The sequence below is a fragment of the Bufo bufo genome, chromosome 8 (genome assembly GCF_905171765.1).
Source record: "Bufo bufo chromosome 8, aBufBuf1.1, whole genome shotgun sequence".
Classification (NCBI taxonomy): domain Eukaryota; kingdom Metazoa; phylum Chordata; class Amphibia; order Anura; family Bufonidae; genus Bufo; species Bufo bufo.
This window is the reverse complement of record NC_053396.1, coordinates 15,020,460-15,042,127: the sequence shown is the minus strand read 5'-3', so window position 1 is coordinate 15,042,127 and position 21,668 is coordinate 15,020,460. Positions and strand designations below refer to the sequence as shown.

Below are 21,668 nucleotides of genomic sequence, written 5' to 3'. Positions count from 1 at the left end.
GTTCTGGTGTGGGTTCCAGACGCGGGATCGGCACCTATCACACTTTGACGACTCCTCCTCACTGTCAGTTGCAAACTGTAAGACAAGTGGCTGGAGCAGAAGTGTCCAGCCTGAAGTAAAGCAAAAATTAAAAAATTAAAAAATACAAAGCAGGTAGATGCAGAAAGTGCTGCAGTCTGACAAACCACGAGGGCAACTATATGTCTTGTTTAATTTTAGCATACATTTCTAGGTTTAGTGTTCCTTTAAAGGGGTTGTCCAGAATTCAGAAAACATGTCTGCCTTCTTCCAAAAACGGCTCCACACCTGTCGACAAGTTATATACTGTGTTGACTCTCTGCTACATTGAAGAGAATGCGGCTGAGCTGCAGCATAATACACAATCTGTGGACAGGGGTGGTGTTGCTACTGGAAGAAAACAGCCATGTTTTTCTAATCCTACACAACCCCTTTAACTCCTTGACTCCTTCATGACAGGTGCATAAAAAATTATTGCCACACTTATCTACATACGCAGAACCTGGATTTCAGTGATAGTTCAGTTGTCTCAAAACCTTGTTAACATTTGTAATAAGAGTAGAACTGTATTTCCATATGGTCGTGTCTCTTATGAGAGATGTCTGTGGGAGATCTGGCTGCTTTGGTGACCGGCCATGGTGAAGGCTTACGATATCATTGGGAACAAAAACTCTTTTCTTATAAGCTCTTAATACAGAGTGAACTGACACCTGAATGACTTCCTGTGGGTTGACTATCATCTTACGGCCGTTAAAGCCATTTGGAATTTCTGGCTCATAGTATATCAGCTGAAGAATGTTGGTTCCTGGTACACTTTTAGGAAAAGCTGTCTGAAAATTAGGCACAGTGATGTTCTTTGGGTAGTAATGGTTTTCTACCAAGTATGCAGCCTTATCTGGATAGGTTTTCTCTAGGACTTCCATCATTTCATCCCATGTTGTGTTATGTCTCGGCAAAATGATTTCGTCCACATCATTGAAGATGACATATCGACTTTTGTACATGTTTCTGTACATACAATCATTCAGTGATGAGAGCTGCCCGTAATAACCAATTTGGCTTTCAGGGTTCATATTTTGGCGCCAGGCAACAGAAGTTCTCAAAAATGTGTCTATTGGCCAAGGTACAATTTCTATAACCCCTTTTGAGACATAGTAATCAAGGACTCGTTCCATGGCCTTACTGCAGCCATTCTTGTAGATGACCACCTTCTGGGCTCCTAGAAGACGATACATCTCTATGGCCTGGATAAACTGCAATATGTTGTCCTGGTTTCCAAACATGGTAGAGATACACACTGTGAAGTTTGCCGAGAAAGTCTGGGGATTGCGGTTCTTTATCTCAAACACAGGAACATGACTTGGGTTTGTTATGTTGGACCAATGGATGGAGATGTGCTGAGAAGAGCAGTTCAGAGGTTCAGGGCAGACCACATCTGCTGGACCATAAGGAAACCCAAACCATTGGTAGTGGATCTCTATGGTTGCTTTTACGGAGAAATATCCAAGGTCATTCAAACAGTAAAACCAACAATATAGCTCCTTCACATCTTCTTCGTGGATAATGGTCAACACACGCACTCTGCGGGACTCTCTGCCATCATAATAAGCTGCTATGATGAAGGTTTTATTGTTTTCTAGAGGTGTGATTGTGTTATTAGAAATTAAATTGCTTTTATTGTTTTCTACATGGATGATCACATCCCTGTAAAGGTTCTGGCCTCTTTGTCCAGCTCCTAGCTTTGGTAGACTCCAAACCAGGAAAATAATGTTCAGTGTGATGATAGCCAAATACAGCTTCTTATTGGTTGTAAATGAATGTTCAAAAAGAATATTAATGATTGACATCTGCAAAGAAAAGTGGACAAATTTACTATTAGGAAGGAGTGAGTAAGAAAAACTTGTGCAAAGGAAAGTGGTTGACTATCTAGTTAAGGTGTACAGGCTGGTGAGGTCAGAAAAAGATTTGCTGACATAGTCAAGTTAGAACCAAGAAGAAGTACTCAAGTTGAGGCACAGCATACATGACAGTTACAATAATGCAAGCAGAGAAGCATAATGCTTCTCCATAGTGGCAATAAACATGAACAGGTGCAGCACAATAAATGTGGTGGTGGTTCCTTCATGTGGTTCAATATATTTGCAAATGGGTGACTTTTTCTATGGCCCAGTAGTACTCGAAACTGTAACGTCAAACATCTATACATGGGTTGACTCTCCACTGAACCTGTTTCTAATCCTTTTATTCTTGTGAGAATCATGCAGGGGGACCCCCTCTCAACCTCACATTTGGCTAGGACCTTGAAGTGTGCTCCTCAGCCACAGTAACAATCAACAGTCTCAACTTAGTTGTCCTTCACCGGCCCTTCCCCCTTCTGAATCATAGTCTTTACTCGGTTGGTCTTTATGGATCCTACAATGTTACAACGGAAGATCAGAGGTCAACCACTATTATTGTGAAACTTGTCCTCAAGTCAAGGTAGACTGCAAAGCAGGGTTTCCATCTTACTGTTCTGACCAATCAAAAACAAATCTCATAAATTTATAACATTTCTCATAACTCTGACTAGCGGCATGAAAAATAGCAGGACATCATGATGTCACCCTTTATGGAGGTAAGGCTACTTTCATACTCGCGTTTTGGCTTTCCGTTTCTGAGATCCGTCATGGGCTCTCAGAAGCGGTCCAAAATGGATTAGTTCAGCCCCAATGCATTCTGAATGGAAAAGGATCTGCTAAGAATGCATCAGTTTGCCTCCGTTCAGTCTCCATTCCGCTCTGGAGGCTGCCTGCAGCGTTTTGCTGTCCGCGTGACGAATCTACTCCTTCGAAAGCAAACATCCAGGTTCTTCCCTTATCGAAGCTCATTTGCTGTGGTGGTTGTCACAGGGTCAACCGCAATCAGGTCCAGAGGGCAAAGCAAGCATCACTGTATCTGCATCTCCAGGATATAGATCCAGCTAAAAATTATGGTGGAGCACATTGTCTCCCTGCCCTGTTTACTCTGGTAAGTCATAGGGTGCTCCAGCCTGTGGCTTACCAGAGGTTGGGAGCATGCAGAGGACCTCAGGCAGAGTGATGGCTTCAATAAATCAGGCTGTGGACAGCAGGCAAACAGAAGAGGACCCAGGTGCCCATCATAGGCATACGTTAGATGAGTTTCAGGTTCTTTTTATCATCATTGGTGCAAAGAAATCACTATGGTTGAGAGAGAGAGGGCAAATCTTACTGTAAAGCACTGTAGGAAGAGAGACTGCGCAGGTGTGGCCAGCTCTCTCATTCTGACCAAAACTGGAACTGGCTCAGTCTCAGGTTTGGTCACGGTTAGAGTAGTGAGAAACACCAAACCCTTCCCCATCAAAAATGTATTACCTATTGATAGGTCATTAAACATAGCAGTGGAGAAAACTCTTAACTTCCGTTTTTTTCACCATGTGTTTCAAAGGTCGACTAACCGGTGGTCACTGAAGAAAGTGTGCAGAGACGCTCACCTTTAAAGTCCATGGGAACTGGATGAATCTTGGAGCAGATAAGCAGGAAGTCTTCTCTATATATCCACGGACTTGAGGGTCAATTATTTTTACATAACAAGCAGAAAAGTCGCCAACATTCTCATTAGAAAATCCTAACGTATGAAGACAGAAGCTGTTGTTGTTGAGCAGTCTCTATACTGTTACCAGTCTGCAGAAATGGAGGATATGTTAGTAAGTTGACACACAGTATAATGGTCAATGATAAGTATCTATTGACGTAAGTGCATATATGGTACGTCGTAAAACATTATATAGCTCCCACACTATCTGCTATGCTCAGACAAATAAGATATAAAGTACAGGTTGAAAGCCACAAATATCACATTCTTCAGTCAGTGCCAAAGGTGTACTGCGACTATAGGGAGCCTACTCTTGTAACAAAAACTCCACTACGTCTCCTCATGAAACCAAACCAAACCAATGGATAAGAAAACTCGAAAGTGTGTACAAAATTGCCTGCAATAACTTAAAATATTAATATAATAACCAATTAATAAAATTACCCAAAGTACAAAACTTTATTAGTAAAGCAGCACCATAAGTTAAAAACAATTGAAACAGTTCACATGGTACACAAAGCCACTTGTGGGAGCCCTGATAAGCACCCAATTTCTAAATTTGGAACAGGAAAACTTAACTTATAAGCTCTGAACGCAATGTGAGCTAAAACCTGAACGACTTCCCACGGGTTGACTAAAATCTTAGCCATTTGAAATTTCTGGTTCATAGTTTATCGGCAGAAGAATGTTGGTTATACTACAACTCCCAGCAAGCACACGTGCTTGGATTTTCATGTAACTCCATAGAAGTGAAAGAAAGATTATAGATGTTGTTTCAGAACAGCTGGAGGGCCAGAGGTTGATGATCTCCGTTATAAGTGATTAGAAGACTGCATTTTCACAAATTTCTACATAAAAAAAAAATAAAAAATAATATTTAAAAAAAATAAAAGCAAAAATATTACACATTTAAACACTCCACTTTCCCAATTTTACATATAAAAATAAACAAAAAATAAACATTATTGGTACTACCACATCCGAAAATGCCAGAACTATTAATAAGAATATTTATTGCATGCGTTTAATACTGTAATTAGGGTTGCGCGAACCCATACTGTAAAGTTCGGGTTCGTACCGAACTTTAGTATTTTTGGACCCCGGACCTGAACCCGAACGTTTTAGCAAAAGTTCGAGTTCGGTGTTTGGCGAGTTAATGGCACTTTTTGAAAGGCTGCAGAGCAGCCAATCAACAAGCGTTTAACTCATATGCCCTTAGAAGCCACCACAACCATGCCTACTAATGGCATGGCTGTGATTGGCCAGTGCAGCATGTGGCCTAGCCTCTAAATAAGCTGGAGTCATGTAGCATTGCACGTCACTCTGCTCTGATTAGTGTAGGGATAGGATGCTGCTGCTGTGAGGGAGAGAATAGGAGAGAATCTTTAATCAGAAGTGCTTGTTAACTCAGCGATCTACCAAGATTTTGTTTTGTGGGTGCAGTGCACAATCTTTTTACTCTACCCTGAGCCCAGTGACACAGAAAAATTACTTTTATCCGTCTGTTAGGTGGGTGTCGGCGGCGATTTTATGCAAGTTCAGTGCACCAGCACAGCATATGTGCACTTGTGACAGTCAAATACAAGTTTGAAATACTGCAATTATATTCTGGGTTTCAAAAAGTCACCCATTTTTTGCAAGGCCCTACATCTGGGGCCTTTGCAGCATTTGTCAGTGTGAAATACAAGCTTGAAATACTGCAATAATTTTCTGGGTTTAACAAAAAAAAACACCCATTTTTGTCAATATCCTACATCTGGGGCCTTTTCAGCATTTGTCAGTGAGAAATACAAGTTTGAAATACTGCAATAATATTCTGTGTTTTAAAAAAAACACCCATTTTTGGCAATAGCCTACATCTGGGGCCTTTTCAGCATTTGTTAGTGTGAAATACAAGCTTGAAATACTGCAAAAATATTGTTATTAAAAAAACACCCATTTTTGGCAATAGCCTACATCTGGGGCCTTTTCAGCATTTGTTAGTGTGAAATACAAGCTTGAAATACTGCAATAATATTCTGTAATTTTAAAAAACACCCATTTTGGGAAAAATACTAAATTTGCGGCTTTTGCTGAATCTTTCAGTGTGAAATATATGCGTTAGATACTGCTGTTATATTCTATTATTAAAAAAACACCCATTTTGGGCAAAATACTAAATTTGCGACCTTTGCTGCATCTGTCAGTGTGAAATACAAGCTTAAAATACTGCAATAATATTCTGTGTTTTAAAAAAACAACTATTTTTGGCAATACCCTACATCAGGGGCCTTTTCAGCATTTGTCAGTGTGAAATACAAGCTTGAAATACTGCAAAAATATTCTGTTATTAAAAAAACACCCATTTTTGGCAATAGCCTACATCTGGGGCCTTTTCAGCATTTGTTAGTGTGAAATACAAGCTTGAAATACTGCAATAATATTCTGGGTTTTAATAAAATACCCATTTTGGGCAAAATACTAAATTTGCGGCGTTTGCTGCATCTGTCAGTGTGAAATACAAGCTTGAAATACTGCAATAATATTCTTACTTAAAAAACACCCATTTTGGGCGAAATACAAAATTTGCGGCGTTTGCTGCATCTATCAGTGTGAAATACAAGCGTTAGCTACTGCGGTTATATTCTGTTATTTAAATAAAACCCATTTTTGGAAATAGCCTACATCTGGGACCTATGCAGCATTTGCTATTGTGAAATACAAGCTTGAAATACTGCAATAATATTCTGTTATTAAAAAAACACCTATTTTGGGCAAAATACTAAATTTGCGACCTTTGCTGCATCTGTCAGTGTGAAATACAAGCTTAAAATACTGCAATAATATTCTATGTTTTAAAAAACAACTATTTTTGGCAATACCCCACATCAGGGGCCTTTTCAGCATTTGTCAGTGTGAAATACAAGCTTGAAATACTGCAAAAATATTCTGTTATTAAAAAACACCCATTTTTGACAATACCCTACATCTGGGGCCTATGCAGCATTTGTTAGTGTAAAATACAAGCTTGAAATACTGCAATAATATTCTGTTATTTAAAAAATACCCATTTTGGGCAAGATCCTAAATTTGCGGAGAATGAGGAGAGTGTCAAATAAGGGACGTGGCCCCGGTCGAGGTGCTCCTGTTGCAGGGAGAGGACGTGGTCGTCTGTGCCAGTTACACACACAAGTGAAACACCTTCCCCAGGTGCTAGTAGGCGACAGAACCTTCAGTGTTATTTGGTCGGGCCGAATGCGGCTCTACGAATGGCGAGGCCAGAACAAGTACAGGCGATAGTAGATTGGGTTGCTGACAGTGCCTTCAGTTCCTTCACATTGCCTCCCACCCAGAAAGATCAGAGTTGGCACCTGCAGCCGATGTCCATCAGTCTTTCACCTCACCCCCTTGCAAATCAGCCAGGCAGTCTGAGTCCCAAGTCATGCAGCAGTCTCTTATGCTTTTTGATGACTCTGCTAGCAGGGTTTCCCAGGGCCATCCACATAGCCCTGCCCCAGAAGTGGAAGAGATTGAGTGCACCGATGCCCAACCACTTATGTTTCAGGATGAGTACATGGGAGACACACTGGAGCATGTCTCTGATGATGACGAAACACAGGTGCCAACTGCTGTGGCTTTCTGCAGTGTGCAGACCGACAAGGAGGGCAGGGGTAAAAACTGGGTGGAAGATGATGTGGAGGACGATGAGGTCCTCGACCCCACATGGAATCAAGGTCATGCGAGTGACCTGTGTAGTTCGGAGGAAGAGGCGGTGGTCGCACAGAGCCACCAGCACAGCAGAAGAGGGAGCAGGGTCAAAAGCTGAGCGGCCGTCCCCTAGACAGTATGCCTGCTACTGCCCAATGCAGCAAGGGACCGAGCACACCAAAGCCAGCTCCAAGGAGTTCCCTGGCATGGCAGTTCTTCAGACAATGTGCTGACGACAAGACACGAGTGGTTTGCACGCTGTGCCATCAGAGCCTAAAGTGAGGCATAAACGTTCTCAACCTGAGCACAACCTGCATGACCAGGCATCTAAGTGCAAAGCACGAGCTGCAGTGGAGTAGACTCCTCAAAAAACAAGAAAGGTCTCTGGCTCCTCCTGCTTCCTCTTCTGCTGCAGTCTCGGCCTCTTCATCCACCTCTGGAGTGACAGTGGCACCTGCCACCCCGCAAACAGAGGATCTGCCAGAAACACCACCACCTGGGTCACCAAGCATCTCCACAATGTCCCATGAAAGCGTTCAGCTATTTATCTCCCAAACACTGGAGCAGAAGAGCAAGTAATCCCCCCCCCACCCCACCCACCCGCGATCCCTGGCCCTGAATGCCAGCATTTCAAATTTACTGGCCTTTGAAATGCTGTCATTCTGTCTGGTGGAGACAGAGAGTTTTAGAAGTCTTATGGCAGTGGCTGTTCCACAGTACGTCGTGCCCAGCTGCCACTACTTTTCCAGGCGAGCCATCCCTTCCCTGCACAACCAAGTGGGGGACAAAATCAGGTGTGCACTGCACAACGCCATCTGTGGCAAGGTCCACCTAACTACGGATACGTGGACCAGTAAGCACGGTCAGCGATGTTATATCTCCCTAACTGCACACTGGGTAAATGCAGTGGCGACTGGGCCTGAGGCGGATAGCAGTTTGGCGCTTCTCCTTCCACCACTGAGGATTGCAGGGCGCTTCTCTTTGCCTCCTGTTGCTTCCTCCTCCTTTTCCACTTCCTCATCCTCTACCGCCTCCTCAGCCGGTCAGCGTAACACCTTCACCACCAACTTCAGCACAGCCAGGGGTAAACGACAGCAGGCAGTTTAAAAACGTATCTGTTTGGGGGACAAACCCCACACCGCACAGGAGCTGTGGACGGTCATGGAACAATAGACCGATGAGTGCTTGGTGCCAGTGAGCCTCAAGCCCGGCCTGGTGGTGTGCGATAATGGGCGAAATCTCGTTGCAGCTCTGGGACTAGCCGGTTTGACGCACATCCCTTGCCTGGTGCATGTGCTGAATTTGGTGGTGCAGAGGTTCCTTAGAAATTACCCCGATATGTCAGAGCTGCTGCAGAAAGTGCAGGCCGCCTGTGCGCGCTTTCAGCGTTCTCACCCTGCTGCTGCTCGCCTGTCAGCTCTGCAGCGTAACTTCGGCCTTCCCGCTCACCATCTCGTATGCGACGTGCCCACAAGGTGGAACTCCACCTTGCACATGCTGGCCAGACTGTGCGAGCAGCAGCAGGCGATAGTGGAGTTTCAGCTGCAGCACGCACGGGTGAGTCGCTCTGCGGAACAGCACCACTTCACCACCAATGACTGGGCCTCCATGGAAGACCTGTGTTCCTTGTTGCGCTGTACTCCACTAACATTACCAGTGACGATAACGCAGTTCTCAGCGTTACTATCCCACTTCTATGCCTCCTTGAAAAAACGCTTCTGGCAATGATGGAAGAGGATGTGGCAAAGGAGGAGGAGGAGGAAGAGGGATCATTTCATAGGGTTTCCAGCCAGTCATTCACAAGTGGCTCAGAGGGTGGGTTCCTGCACCCACAAACGCCAGGTACACAATTGTCCAGCCAGGGCACAGTTCTGGAGGATGAAGAGATGGAGGATGAGGAGGAGGAGATGGAGGAGGAGGAACCATGTTCACAGCAGGGTGGCACCCAAACCAGCTCCTGGTCGTCACTGGTGCATGGCTGGGGGATACAGAGGACACAGACGATACACCTCCCACAGAGGACAGCTTCTCATTGCCTCTGGGCAGCCTGGCACACATGAGCGATTACATACTGCAGTGTCTCCCCAACGACCGCCGAGTTGGCCATATTCTAACTTGTGCTGATTACTGGGTGGCCACGCTGCTGGATCCCCGTTACAAGGACAACGTACCATCCTTAATTCTGTCACTGGAGCGTAATCGTAAGATGCGCATGTACAAGCGCACGCTGGTAGACGGGCTGCTGGTGGCATTCCCACCTGACAGCGGGGGCACAGTGGAAGCACAAGGCGAAGGCAGAGGAGGAGGAAGAGGTCGCCAACGCAGCTGGGGCACCGCCAGCACCTCAGAAGGCAGGGTTAGCATGGCCAAAATGTGGAAAAGCTTTGTCAGCACGCCACAACAACCAGCACCACCAGCTGATATGGAACGTCTTAGCCGGAGGCAGCATTTCAGCAACATGGTGGAGCAGTATATATGCACACGCCTACACGAACTGACTGATGGGTCTGCCCCCTTCAACTTCTGGGTCTCCAAATTGGGCACATGGCCTGAGCTTGCCCTTTACGTCTTGAAGTTGCTGGCCTGCCCTGAAGCCAGTGTATTGTCTGAACATGTGTTTAGCACGGCAGGGGGCGTTATCACAGACAAGCGCAGCCGCCTGTCCATAGCCAATGTGGACAAGCTCACGTTCATTAAAATGAACCAGGCATGGATCCCACAGGACTTGTCCGTACCTTGTGGAGAATAGACATGTATACCGGCCTTATCCAGCCATTGTTATACTACAGCGCAATTGCTCATTGTTGTATTTTTGATATTTCCCACTCTTTTGGGGTGTACCCTAATTTAATAAAATAAAAAATAAAAAAATAAAAACAGTGTTGGCTACCTCGTCCTCCTCCACCGCCGCTTCCACCTACATTGCTACGTCCACCGCCTCCTCAACCTCCTACTCCATATGGACCTTCACCTCTACATCAAGATTATTTTTTTTAATTTGTACGTACTTTATTTTATGTCATTTTTAATAATTTGTCTCTTACATTTTCGGGTGAAATTCACCAATTTTTAGCTGTGATATACCCCTGCTCTACCTAGTAGACAGATAAACACATTTCACTAATTTGTCTGTTACATTTTTGGGTGACATTCACCAATTTTTGGCTGTGATATACCCCTGCTCTACCTAGTGGACAGGTTAATACATTTCACTAATTTTTCTGTTACATATTTGGGTGATATTCACCAATTTATGGCTGTGATATACCCCTGCTCTACCTAGTGGACAGGTTAATACATTTCACAAATTTTTCTGTTACATAGTTGGGTGACATTCACCAATTTTTGGCTGTGATGTACCCCTGTTCTACCTAGTAGACAGGTTAATAAATTTCACTTATTTTTCTGTTACATTGTCGGGCGACATTCACAAATTTTTGGCTGTCATATACCCCTGCTCTAGCTAGTGGACAAGGAAATACATTTCACTAATTCATCTGTTACATTCTTGGGTGATATTTTATCATTTTTGCCGTGAATAAACCCCTGCTCTGCATAGGTGACAGGGACTAAAAATTTTTAAAATCATCTGTTCTATTGGTGGGTGACATTAACCCATTTTTGGCGATGAAAAGCCCCTGCCCTGCAGAGGTGACAGGGAATTACATTTCAAAAATTCATCTTTAATTGACGCGCGCCCCCTCCTTTCATTCGATGCTTCAACTTTAACGACTTGTCCCACATTTCCAATGTCTCGATCACATTGGAGCCATTGACTCCCTTGGATGTGGTCTCTCTTTCTCACGCTTCCTCTCCGGCGTGGAACCCTGATTCGCCATTAACCGTGATCAACATGGTAGGCGCAGAAAAAGAACATCGAAAGTTGATAGAGAAGATATCCAAATGGATGGTGGACATCACGGGGACGTGCGATCAGGCAGAAGTTATCTAGAGTCAACAAAGCGGCAGCAGGGCCTCTCCTGTCTAACGTTTATAAATCCAAAATACCCCAGTGACATTCCCTATAATTTTTTATTATTCACTCCAATAACAGGGCATCTTAAGAGTCCTGTATTGTTATTTATCGTCACTACCTCCCCGAGTCGGGAGTGGGTAATTGCCGCGCGCCCCCTCATTTACTTGGAAGCTTCGGCTTCAATAATTTTTCCCACATTTCAGCTTGATAATATTGCAGCCATTGACCTCCCTTGGATGTGGTCTCCCTTTCTCACGCTCCCTTTTCCGGCATGGAACCCTGATTCCCCGCCACCCGTGATCACCATGGTAGGCGCAGAAAAAAACATCGAAAGTTGGTAGAGCAGATATCCAATTGGATCGTGGACATCACGGGGACGTGCGACATGGTGGAGCAGTATGTGTGCACACGCCTACACGCAGTGACTGATGGGTCTGCCCCTTCAACTTCTGGGTCTCCAAATTGGGCACATGGCCTGAGCTTGCCCTTTACGCCTTGGAGGTGCTGGCCTGCCCTGCAGCCAGTGTATTGTCTAAACGTTTGTTTAGCACAGCTGGAGGTGGTTATCACAGGTTATATTTCCAAATGTTTTGGAACGTTTTGGGGTGTACCCTAATTTAAACAACAAAAAAAATACACAAAAAATTAAAACCAAAAACCAGTGTTGGCTACCTCCTCCTCCTCCACCATCGCTTCCACCTACACCGCCACATCCACCGCCTCCTCAACCTCCTACTCCATATGGACCTCGTCCTCCTAGATCAAGATTCTTTTTTTTTTTTTGCGTATTTTATGTTATTTTAAGTCATATCCCTATCCACATTTCTTTGCAGAGCACTTGCCATGCTCTTAACCACATTTTGATGCCATTTTCAGCCCTCTAGCCCTTTTCCATGACTTTTTTGGAGCAATTTTAGTGCTCCAAAGTTCGGGTCCCCATTGACTTCAATGTGGTTCGGGGTCAAGGTGTGGTCCTGAACTCAAACTTTTTTGTGAAGTTCGGCCGAACCCGTCGAACCCGAACAGCCAGTTGTCCGCTCAACTCTAACTGTAATAGAATTTTTTTTTTTATTGTTCTTTGACATTTTTTTTATCAACCCTTCCCCTCAAAAACAAAATGTAACAAAGTCATATGTGGCCCAATAAAAACTAAAAATTATAAAAAAAATTATATTAAGACAAAAACAAAATTGTGTTCTAATATAGCAATGCAAAGAATTTTTTTTCAAAGGTTTTTATTTTATCGTAGTAAAACATAATAAAACCTATCTATATTGGGCATTCCTGTAAATGTACTGAGCCACTTTTGTGTTAAAGCCTACTGTGATGGATTAAAAATACTACCTACAGTGATGGATTACAAATACTACCTACTGTGATGGATTATATATACCTGATAACCAGGGATGGACTTTGCCTTAACTTATATCCAGGACTTTGTCATGGGCTGTGCCCTAAAAAGATCCACACCCCATTTTGTCACCGTCACGCAGAGAAGTCACAACGCCCCAGATCCAGATCAATGTGTATTTTAGAATTTATGATTTATATGCTTATTGTTGTTTGTAACCCTTGTCCTATATGAGGTTATTGAAATGTTATTTGCATTTGTGAAGTCTTATCTTTCTAGGTATTACAGACCCATGGGCTTAATCGCAAGTCAAGCTTGTTTTTAAATTGAGGTGTATGTGGTCTCCTGCTCCAAGACAGTCGCAACCCATTGCAAAGTACAAAAATTGCATTTATTTTGTCTTATATGCAATGTGTAAAGCTCCTGGTACTACTGTAGATAAGAGGCTGGATATTTTTGAATAATGCTGTATGCTTCATTTATCACCACTAGAAACCCTTTATATCAGTGTTTCTCAACTCCAGTCCTCAGGGCTCACCGGCCGGTCATGTTTTCAGGATTTGCTTAGTATTGAGCAGATGATGTAATTTGTGTCAGTGCATCAGGATTTACCACCGGTATTCATTCTGTGGTATATTTTTAAATCCGGGCGCTGAAAAACACTGTTTTATATAAGAATAGGAGGGAGTCAGGGTGTTAGTCCTGTCTAAATATCACTGAATGAAGGAATGTTGTGAAAAAATGATAAAATCACCTTTATTGAATATGAATAAAATACAAGGAGGGACAACACAAATTCGATCTAATTAATGGACGACTATCCGCAAGTTAGAGACCAGTTCAGAAGTGAGTCTGATGTACTGAAAAGCTGTGTCGCTAAAAATCTGTGTAACTGGACGCTCACATGTGGAACAACGAGTCCACCATATACACAACTTAGAACTGTGACCATACCATAAGCACTGACAAGTGGTGGTTATTGCACCTCTAATAAACCAGTCCGGTTACCAAAGGTCAACACCACTAGCTAAGTGTGGTCACAGTATTACCTGCTGGTGCAAGCGGCTAATTGCGCTGACATATGGGCTGCAATTCTGGCTGTAGGTACCCTACCAAAAGAGACTCTCTGCCCTATGTCCTATAGGAGATTGATAAACATCTGCTCACATCCTAGTATGCATCCAGATTATAGTGACGGGATGCACCCAGGATCTTTCATGTGGGCACGAATCAATCTCCCATTAACTGTCTAGCATCTTAGCCCCCAATCCTGCTCTACGCGTTTCACCCTAAGTCGGGATCCTCGGGAGCACTAAAATATCTGGGCTGAAGACAAATAAGAACGCCAACCGCCTCGTGTTCTGAGGTCAGCGGCAGCTGCGCTAGAATGGCCGTACGCGGCCGCTGAGATGCTCAGGTTATGAGGAGGAGGCCCCTCCCCTAGGTTGGATCAAGCCCCTGAGTCGGCCAACGGTATGGAGGGGGCGCGGCTAACCGCAGCTCAACCCCGCCCACACACTAAACGGAGCGATACCAGCCGGAGTGTCAAAACACTCCAAAGATAACCGGGGACAAACCGGCGGCATTACATACTGCAGCAGCACGGCAAGGATGGTAATCAAGGCAAGTTACGGTAAGTACATAAAAAAGAGGAAAGTCATACTGTCTATGCACTGAAGTAACGACAGCAGATTTTGTTACTGTCATTAGAATCATATTAGGACAGCGATGAGGCAGACTTATGAGGATATATCCATATAGACACATGAGTGTAGGAGGATAGCTGAGGCGTATATAAATCCATAGGGAAGTTTGGAAACCTCAGATCTATTTAGGATATCCTAAATATAAGGGATATCACTAATGAAGAAGGTGTTGTGTGACAAGAGGGGATAAGCATGCTGCTACAGTGATTTACAAGAAGCACACATATGAGATGTGCTCATTCAGACCCTGCGGTTGGACCGTTCGCAGTCTAAATATCCATTGCACCTCCTTCTGTAGTAATTTTCTGTCAAAATCACCCCCTCTTGGCGACTTTCTAACAACTTCAATCCCTTGGAACTTGATCGCATTCATGTCATTCTTATGTAGGGAGGCTACATGTCGCGCAATTGCCGTGTCAGCATCCTTGCGGATGTCACCAAGGTGCTCTCCAATTCTTCTCCAGAATTCGCGAAAAGTCTTTCCTACATATTGTTTGCCACATTTACATGTGGCCAAGTACACCAGCCCCTTAGTTCTGCAGTTCACAAAAGCTCTAATATCAAAGGTTCTGCGCGTAACGGTGCTAGTGAACTCATTGCCCAATAATATGGCACTGCACGCCACGCATCCCCCGCATCGAAATGTACCTTTGAGATCGGTACTAAGCCAGGTGGTACTCATAGGAGCTTGTAAAAAACTGTGTACCAGGAGATCCTTCAAATCACACCCACGGCGATACGTGATCGCCGGTCTGTCTTCTATGAGATGTCCCACACCAGGGTCAGATTTCAGTATCCCCCAGAATTGTGTAAGGCAGTGGTGCCCAACCTATGGCCCGCGGGTCAAATGTGGCCCGCGAAGCCGTATCATGCGGCCCGCGCAGTGACAGGACTTTATCAGCGCACTAGAGCATGGCGCGCTGCGAACGGCACAGGCAGCAAAGCGATGCTGCCTGTGCCTGCAATCTCCCCGCCCAGCGCCGCCTCCTAGCTAATTTATTCACTGCACTTGCCTCTGTGAAATTGAAGAGAAGCGCCGTAATCTCGCACAGGCGCACTGGCAGATGTATCGAAGTGCGCATGCACCGTCTTCCTGGCCTCTGCCTGTGTGAGATTACGGCGCTTCTCTTCAATTTCACAGAGGCAAGTGCAGTGAATAAATTAGCTAGGAAGCGGCTCTGGGTGGGGGGATATCTGTGGAGGACACTGAGGGGGATATCTGTGGAGGACACTGAGGGGGATATCTGTGGAGGACACTGAGGGGGATATCTGTGGAGGACACTGAGGGGGACATCTGTGGACGACACTGAGGGGGGATATATCTGTGGACGACACTGAGGGGGGATATATCTGTGGACGACACTGAGGGGGGATATATCTGTGGACGACACTGAGGGGGATATCTGTGGAGGACACTGAGGGGGATATCTGTGGAGGACACTGAGGGGGATATCTGTGGAGGACACTGAGGGGGATATCTGTGGAGGACACTGAGGGGGATATCTGTGGACGACACTGAGGGGGATATCTGTGGAGGACACTGAGGGGGATATCTGTGGAGGACACTGAGGGGGATATCTGTGGAGGACACTGAGGGGGATATCTGTGGAGGACACTGAGGGGGATATCTGTGGAGGACACTGAGGGGGACATCTGTGGACGACACTGAGGGGGGATATATCTGTGGACGACACTGAGGGGGGATATATCTGTGGACGACACTGAGGGGGATATCTGTGGACGACACTGAGGGGGATATCTGTGGAGGACACTGAGGGGGATATCTGTGGAGGACACTGAGGGGGATATCTGTGGAGGACACTGAGGGGGATATCTGTGGAGGACACTGAGGGGGATATCTGTGGAGGACACTGAGGGGGATATCTGTGGAGGACACTGAGGGGGATATCTGTGGAGGACACTGAGGGGGATATCTGTGGAGGACACTGAGGGGGACATCTGTGGACGACACTGAGGGGGGATATATCTGTGGACGACACTGAGGGGGGATATATCTGTGGACGACACTGAGGGGGGATATATCTGTGGACGACACTGAGGGAGATATCTGTGGACGACACTGAGGGGGATATCTGTGGAGGACACTGAGGGGGATATCTGTGGAGGACACTGAGGGGGATATCTGTGGAGGACACTGAGGGGGACATCTGTGGACGACACTGAGGGGGGATATATCTGTGGACGACACTGAGGGGGGATATATCTGTGGACGACACTGAGGGGGGATATATCTGTGGACGACACTGAGGGGGGATATATCTGTGGAGGACACTGAGGGGGATATCTGTGGAGGACACTGAGGGGGATATCTGTGGAGGACACTGAGGGGGATATCTGTGGAGGACACTGAGGGGGATATCTGTGGAGGACACTGAGGGGGATATCTGTGGAGGACACTGAGGGGGGATATCTGTGGACGACACTGAGGGGGGGATATCTGTGGACGACACTGAGGGGGGATATCTGTGGACGACACTGAGGGGGGATATCTGTGGACGACACTGAGGGGGGATATCTGTGGACGACACTGAGGGGGGATATCTGTGGACGACACTGAGGGGGGATATCTGTGGACGACACTGAGGGGGATATCTGTGGACGACACTGAGGGGGATATCTGTGGACGACACTGAGGGGGATCTAGGGAGGGGTTTGGGGATGTTGGGGTGGGAGGTCCTGGAGGGGTGTTTGGGTGGGAGCTCTGGAAGGGGTGGGAGGTACGATAGGTATGTGGGGGTGGGAGATCCGGGCGGGGGGGCCCAGTCATTTCTAGCTGGCTAGGGAATGTTGGTATGCCCCAGCTAGGACATTTTGTGGATATCCTCTGTGCCTAAACCTATGTTGCAGATCTTTAGATGCAACATGGTAGTCACTCACTCTGGAACAATTGTGGCGCAGTGTTAAGTATTGGCCATTGGGAATACCTCTTTTCAGGCACGTAGGATGACAGCTGTCCCAACGCAGGAGACTATTAGTAGATGTTTCTTTACGAAACAGCCGAGTCCCCACATTACCCTCTCTGTCCTTATAGATGGTAAGGTCCAAGAAGGTAATCTGGTGTTCATGGATCTCGGATGTAAAGAACAGTCCCAAATCGTTTTTATTTAGGTCCTCTACAATCTTATCAAAGTCAGCCTTACTCCCCGACCAAAGAATGAGGACATCATCTATATAACGTAGCCACAGGCTAATACAGTCAGTCCACTTGTTGCCCTCATCTTGAAATACCACTTCCCGTTCCCACCAGCCCAGGTAGAGGTTAGCGAAGGTGGGCGTACATGGACTACCCATCGCCACCCCCCTGAGCTGGTGGTACTGTACGTGCGACGATCAAACAGGAAAACATTATTTTCCAAGATGAAATGGAGAAGATCCATGATTAACTCATTGTGTTGCCATAGATGTGTACCACCTTGGTGCTAAAAGGCCGCCACAACTCCACACCCCTTGTCATGGGGTATGGAGCTGTACAGCGCCTCCACATCCAAACTGGCCAACATGGTTCCGTTATCCGTCTGGACCCTCTCAAGTCTTTTTATGACCTCCATTGAATCGCGCACGTACGACGGGAGGGCCAATTCAAATGGTTGCAGTATCTTATCAACATACGTACTTATACCATGAGTGAGGCTGCCCGTACCAGAGACGATGGGTCTACCTTTTAATTGAGATAGGCCCCTGTGGACCTTCGGGAGACCATAAAAGCAGGGAGTTTGGGGATATTTAGGGATTAGGAAACCAAATTACGATTCACTGATCAATTTACTATCGCGTGCTATGATTAGTATCCTTTTGAGTTTATCCCAAAGGATCCCAGCCGGATTACTCTCCAAGACGCGATAGCAATTATCATCTTTGAAAATATTAAGGCACATCGTTCTATACTGTTCAGAATTCATAATCACAATATTACCCCCCTTATCCGAGGGCTTGATGACAATTGTTAGTCCAGTCTAAACCAATTCAGTCATACAGTGCAGTGTTAGAGCAAGCAGAAAGATGTTGCTGACACCTTCAAATGTATTTCGTTCCATTTGGTTTCGTCCCCATTATGGACAGAATAACGCTGCAAGCAGCATTTTTCTGTCTGCGATGTGGTGTGGAGCGAGACGCAAAAAAACGCTAGTGTGAAAGTAGCCTTTATCCCTCTGCGCTGCTGGTGGATGCACCAAAGTTATGTAGATGCGCAGGCCTCTACTTAACTCTGGTGCTTGCTGCCGCCGGCCATGCGACATGCTTTAATCTACGCCAGCTCCCTTGCTGCTGTAGTTGAAGGCCATTTTCCACTTCATAAACTGGCATGGAAAAGGATGAATGAGACGGGCCAGCCGGCCGGCACTTTTCCGCCCCTACGCCTAGCCCCTTTTTCTGCCATTTCGCAAAAGTGGTGTGAGAACTACAAAATGCTAGAAAATCTGCAACCTAAATACGCCAAAAAGGGCTGTATAACACATAATGAATGGCCGTCTCTATAGCTTCCAACGCATGTGTAGAGCGTTTCATCACTGGAATGAGATTTCCCCCAGAACTTTATTAACATTTCTGATAAGAGAGGCATTATGTTTCCAGATAGTCTTGTCTTCTATTAATGAGGTTTTTGGTAATTTCTTCTGTAGAGGTCCTCTGCAGTGGTAAACCAGAGCTGTTTCCACTGAGACACGCCGGTAATCTCCGTAGCGTTTTAAAATGGAGTGAACCGACGTCTGTATGACCTTCCTGGGATCCACAATCATCTTCCGAGCATTGAAATAATCTGGTCTGTCTGGTTCCCGATAGACATACTGGAGGATGTTATATCCCGGGACGTCTTTCCAGGAGGCAATATCAGAGAAATGGACATCAATGGGCACAGTTTGAGGAAAAATATGATTTTCGAATAGGAAAATTCCAACATTTGGATTCTGTTGTTGCAGGCTTTTCATCATGGCATCCCACGTCATGTGCGAGAACGGTAAAATTATCTCATCAATATCATTGAGCAGCACAAACCTAGTCCTGTACATATTCCTATAAATGCAGTCATTGAGTGTTGCCAACTGACCATAATACCCTATATCTTTGGGGTCAACTGAATGGCGCCATGAAGTGCCAGGCCTGAGGTAACGCTGGATCGGCCAGTCTACCACCTCTAGGATCCCTCTTGCGATATAATACTGCATAGCTTTTTTCATCTGTGGGCTGCAACTGTTAAGGTAGATCATGACCCGTTGTGCCCCCAGGATCTGGTACATCTCCATGGTCTGAATGAATTGTAAGACATTGCTGTAATTCCCAAACATGGTGGAAATGCAGACCGTGAACTCTGCAGAAAATGGTTTCACATCTTGGTTTTGTATTCGGAATAGAGGTAATTGGTACATTTTTCGCGTTGGAGACGTATGAACAGATAAATACTCAGCAGGGCAGTCTGGTGGCATCTCACATAAAAGGTCCGTTGTCACATAGGGAAAGTCAAAGCGATCGCTATGCATGTCTATGGACGCCTTGGAGATCTGCACGCTCTTGTTTGTAGGGCAACAGAAATAGCAGTATAGTTCCTTTACCTCTTCATGGTGAATAATGCTGAGAATCCGCACCATAGACCGATGGTCATCTCTGTCGTCATAGTACGGCGAGATGATGAACGTCCGGTTGTCGTCCAGTGCTGTAATCGTATTGGTGCTGAGTTTGCCATTACAAGGAGCGTTCTCAATTTTCTTCTTCACTGCTGCAGTGATCGGCAATTTGCTCTTTAGAAACCATTGTAAAAAGGTGAAAGTCGTTGCAACTGACATACAGAGTAGAAGCTTCTTTTGGTATCTGTACATTGCGGCAGGGTAACAGAAACTTTAGGAAAAAAGCTGAAAAAAACAACAGGATTAATATAAATAATTATAGCATGAAATGAATACAAAATAAAGTAGTCTTATTGTTTTCTATACATGTAATTGTGTCATTGGGAAATAACCTTATATTTATTGTTTTCTACACAGATGATCACTAGTGATGAGCAGGAGGTGCCATATTCGCTTGAATATTCGTCTCATATTCGTCGAAATCGAATATTCTTCATTATTCTAGTTATTGCGATTAATATGCGATTTAAATAATCGCGTATTGCGATTTTAACTTAAGGTAACTTTCCTATTGGTTTGATATCTAGAATTAGCGAAGATGCCGAATATGAAGATAACAAAGTATTCTCCATCTTCGTTTTAACTCCATATTCGTCAACTTCGCTAATTCTAGCAATCAAATAGGAAAGTTGACTAGAGACAGCTAAGTTTTTAATTCGCTATGCGATCATAATACTTTGCTTTTTTTCAAATAAATAAAATAATTATAATACTTGATAATTATTATAATTATTCTATTTATTTTTAAAAAAAGCAAAGTAATATAATCGCATAGTGAATTAAACACAGCTGTCTCTATAGTCAACTTTCCTATTTGATTGCTAGAATTAGCGAAGTTGACGAATATGGAGCTAAAACGAAGATGGAGAATACTTCGTTATCTTCGTTTTGAGGAATATGACGAATACATTCGTCATATTCGTCATCTTCGCTAATTCTACCAAGCCAACCATAGTAAACCAGGTCTAAGTTGAAATCGCAATGCGATTACTTCAAGGTATAATAATCGAATTGCGATTTCAACTTAGAGCTGTGTTTCTAATGGGTCTGCTTGCTAGAATTAACGAAGTTAACGAATATGGAATATAGCAGTGCTAAGTTGAAATCGCAATTCGATTAATATAACTTGAAGTAATCGCATTGCGATTTTAACTTAATTCTCACATCCGACAGTACATTCTAGTATGGAGGCGTTCCCATGGTGATGGGGACGCTCCATGAGCACGGAAGTCGGCAGAAGCGGTAACGGGCACTGACTGGAGCAGCCAGGAAGCCAAGAATCCTCAGGACAGGTAAGAACTACTTTTGGGAAGTGGGAAAGAAAAAAATATAACGATAAAAAAAAAAAAGAATATTCGAAGTAGCGAATTTATAGCGCTATATTCGAAATATTCTCGAATTAGCGAAGTGCCGATATTCGCAAAAAAAATTCGATATTCGAATATTCGCGCTCAACACTAATGATCACGTCCCTGTAAAGGCTCTGACCTTTTTGTCCAACTCCTAGCTTTGGTAGACTCAGATAAGAAATCAGGAAAAAGATGTTTGGGATGATGATAGCCAAGCACAGCTTCTTATTGGTTGTAAATGAACGTTCAAAAAGAATATCAATGGCGGGCAGCTACAAAATAAATGAACACATTTAATATTAGGGAGGGGTAAGTGTGAAAAACTAGTGCATAGGAAAGTGGTAGACAGGGTAG

At 44.7% G+C, this 21,668-nt stretch overlaps 2 protein-coding genes across 2 annotated transcripts; both read right to left on the bottom strand.

Moving 5' to 3' along the window:
• Positions 1-527: 527 nt before the first annotated feature.
• Positions 528-17,641, bottom strand: LOC120977606. Its single transcript, XM_040405612.1, has 3 exons — positions 17,365-17,641; positions 2,378-2,430; positions 528-1,865 (listed from the first exon to the last, which is right to left on the bottom strand). Exons 1-3 carry the CDS (start codon positions 17,639-17,641, stop codon positions 528-530), a joined length of 1,668 nt encoding a protein of 555 aa, XP_040261546.1.
• A 1,197-nt stretch (positions 17,642-18,838) lies between these two features.
• On the bottom strand, positions 18,839-20,157 carry LOC120977603. Its single transcript, XM_040405604.1, has one exon. It carries the CDS (start codon positions 20,155-20,157, stop codon positions 18,853-18,855), a length of 1,305 nt encoding a protein of 434 aa, XP_040261538.1. The 3' UTR covers positions 18,839-18,852.
• Between the last annotated feature and the right edge of the window lie 1,511 nt (positions 20,158-21,668).

Excerpts from the sequence above, each read along its gene's own strand:
- LOC120977606 (XM_040405612.1), bottom strand. The coding sequence starts at position 17,641 with ATGGGTAGTCCATGTACGCCCACCTTCGCTAACCTCTACCTGGGCTGG. Across the intron at positions 2,431-17,364 it reads CATCTATAAGGACAGAGAGG|GATCCATAAAGACCAACCGA; the intron begins GTAATGTGGGGA and ends GTAACATTGTAG. Across the intron at positions 1,866-2,377 it reads TTCAGAAGGGGGAAGGGCCG|ATGTCAATCATTAATATTCT; the intron begins GTGAAGGACAAC and ends TTTTCTTTGCAG.
- LOC120977603 (XM_040405604.1), bottom strand. The coding sequence starts at position 20,157 with ATGTACAGATACCAAAAGAAGCTTCTACTCTGTATGTCAGTTGCAACG.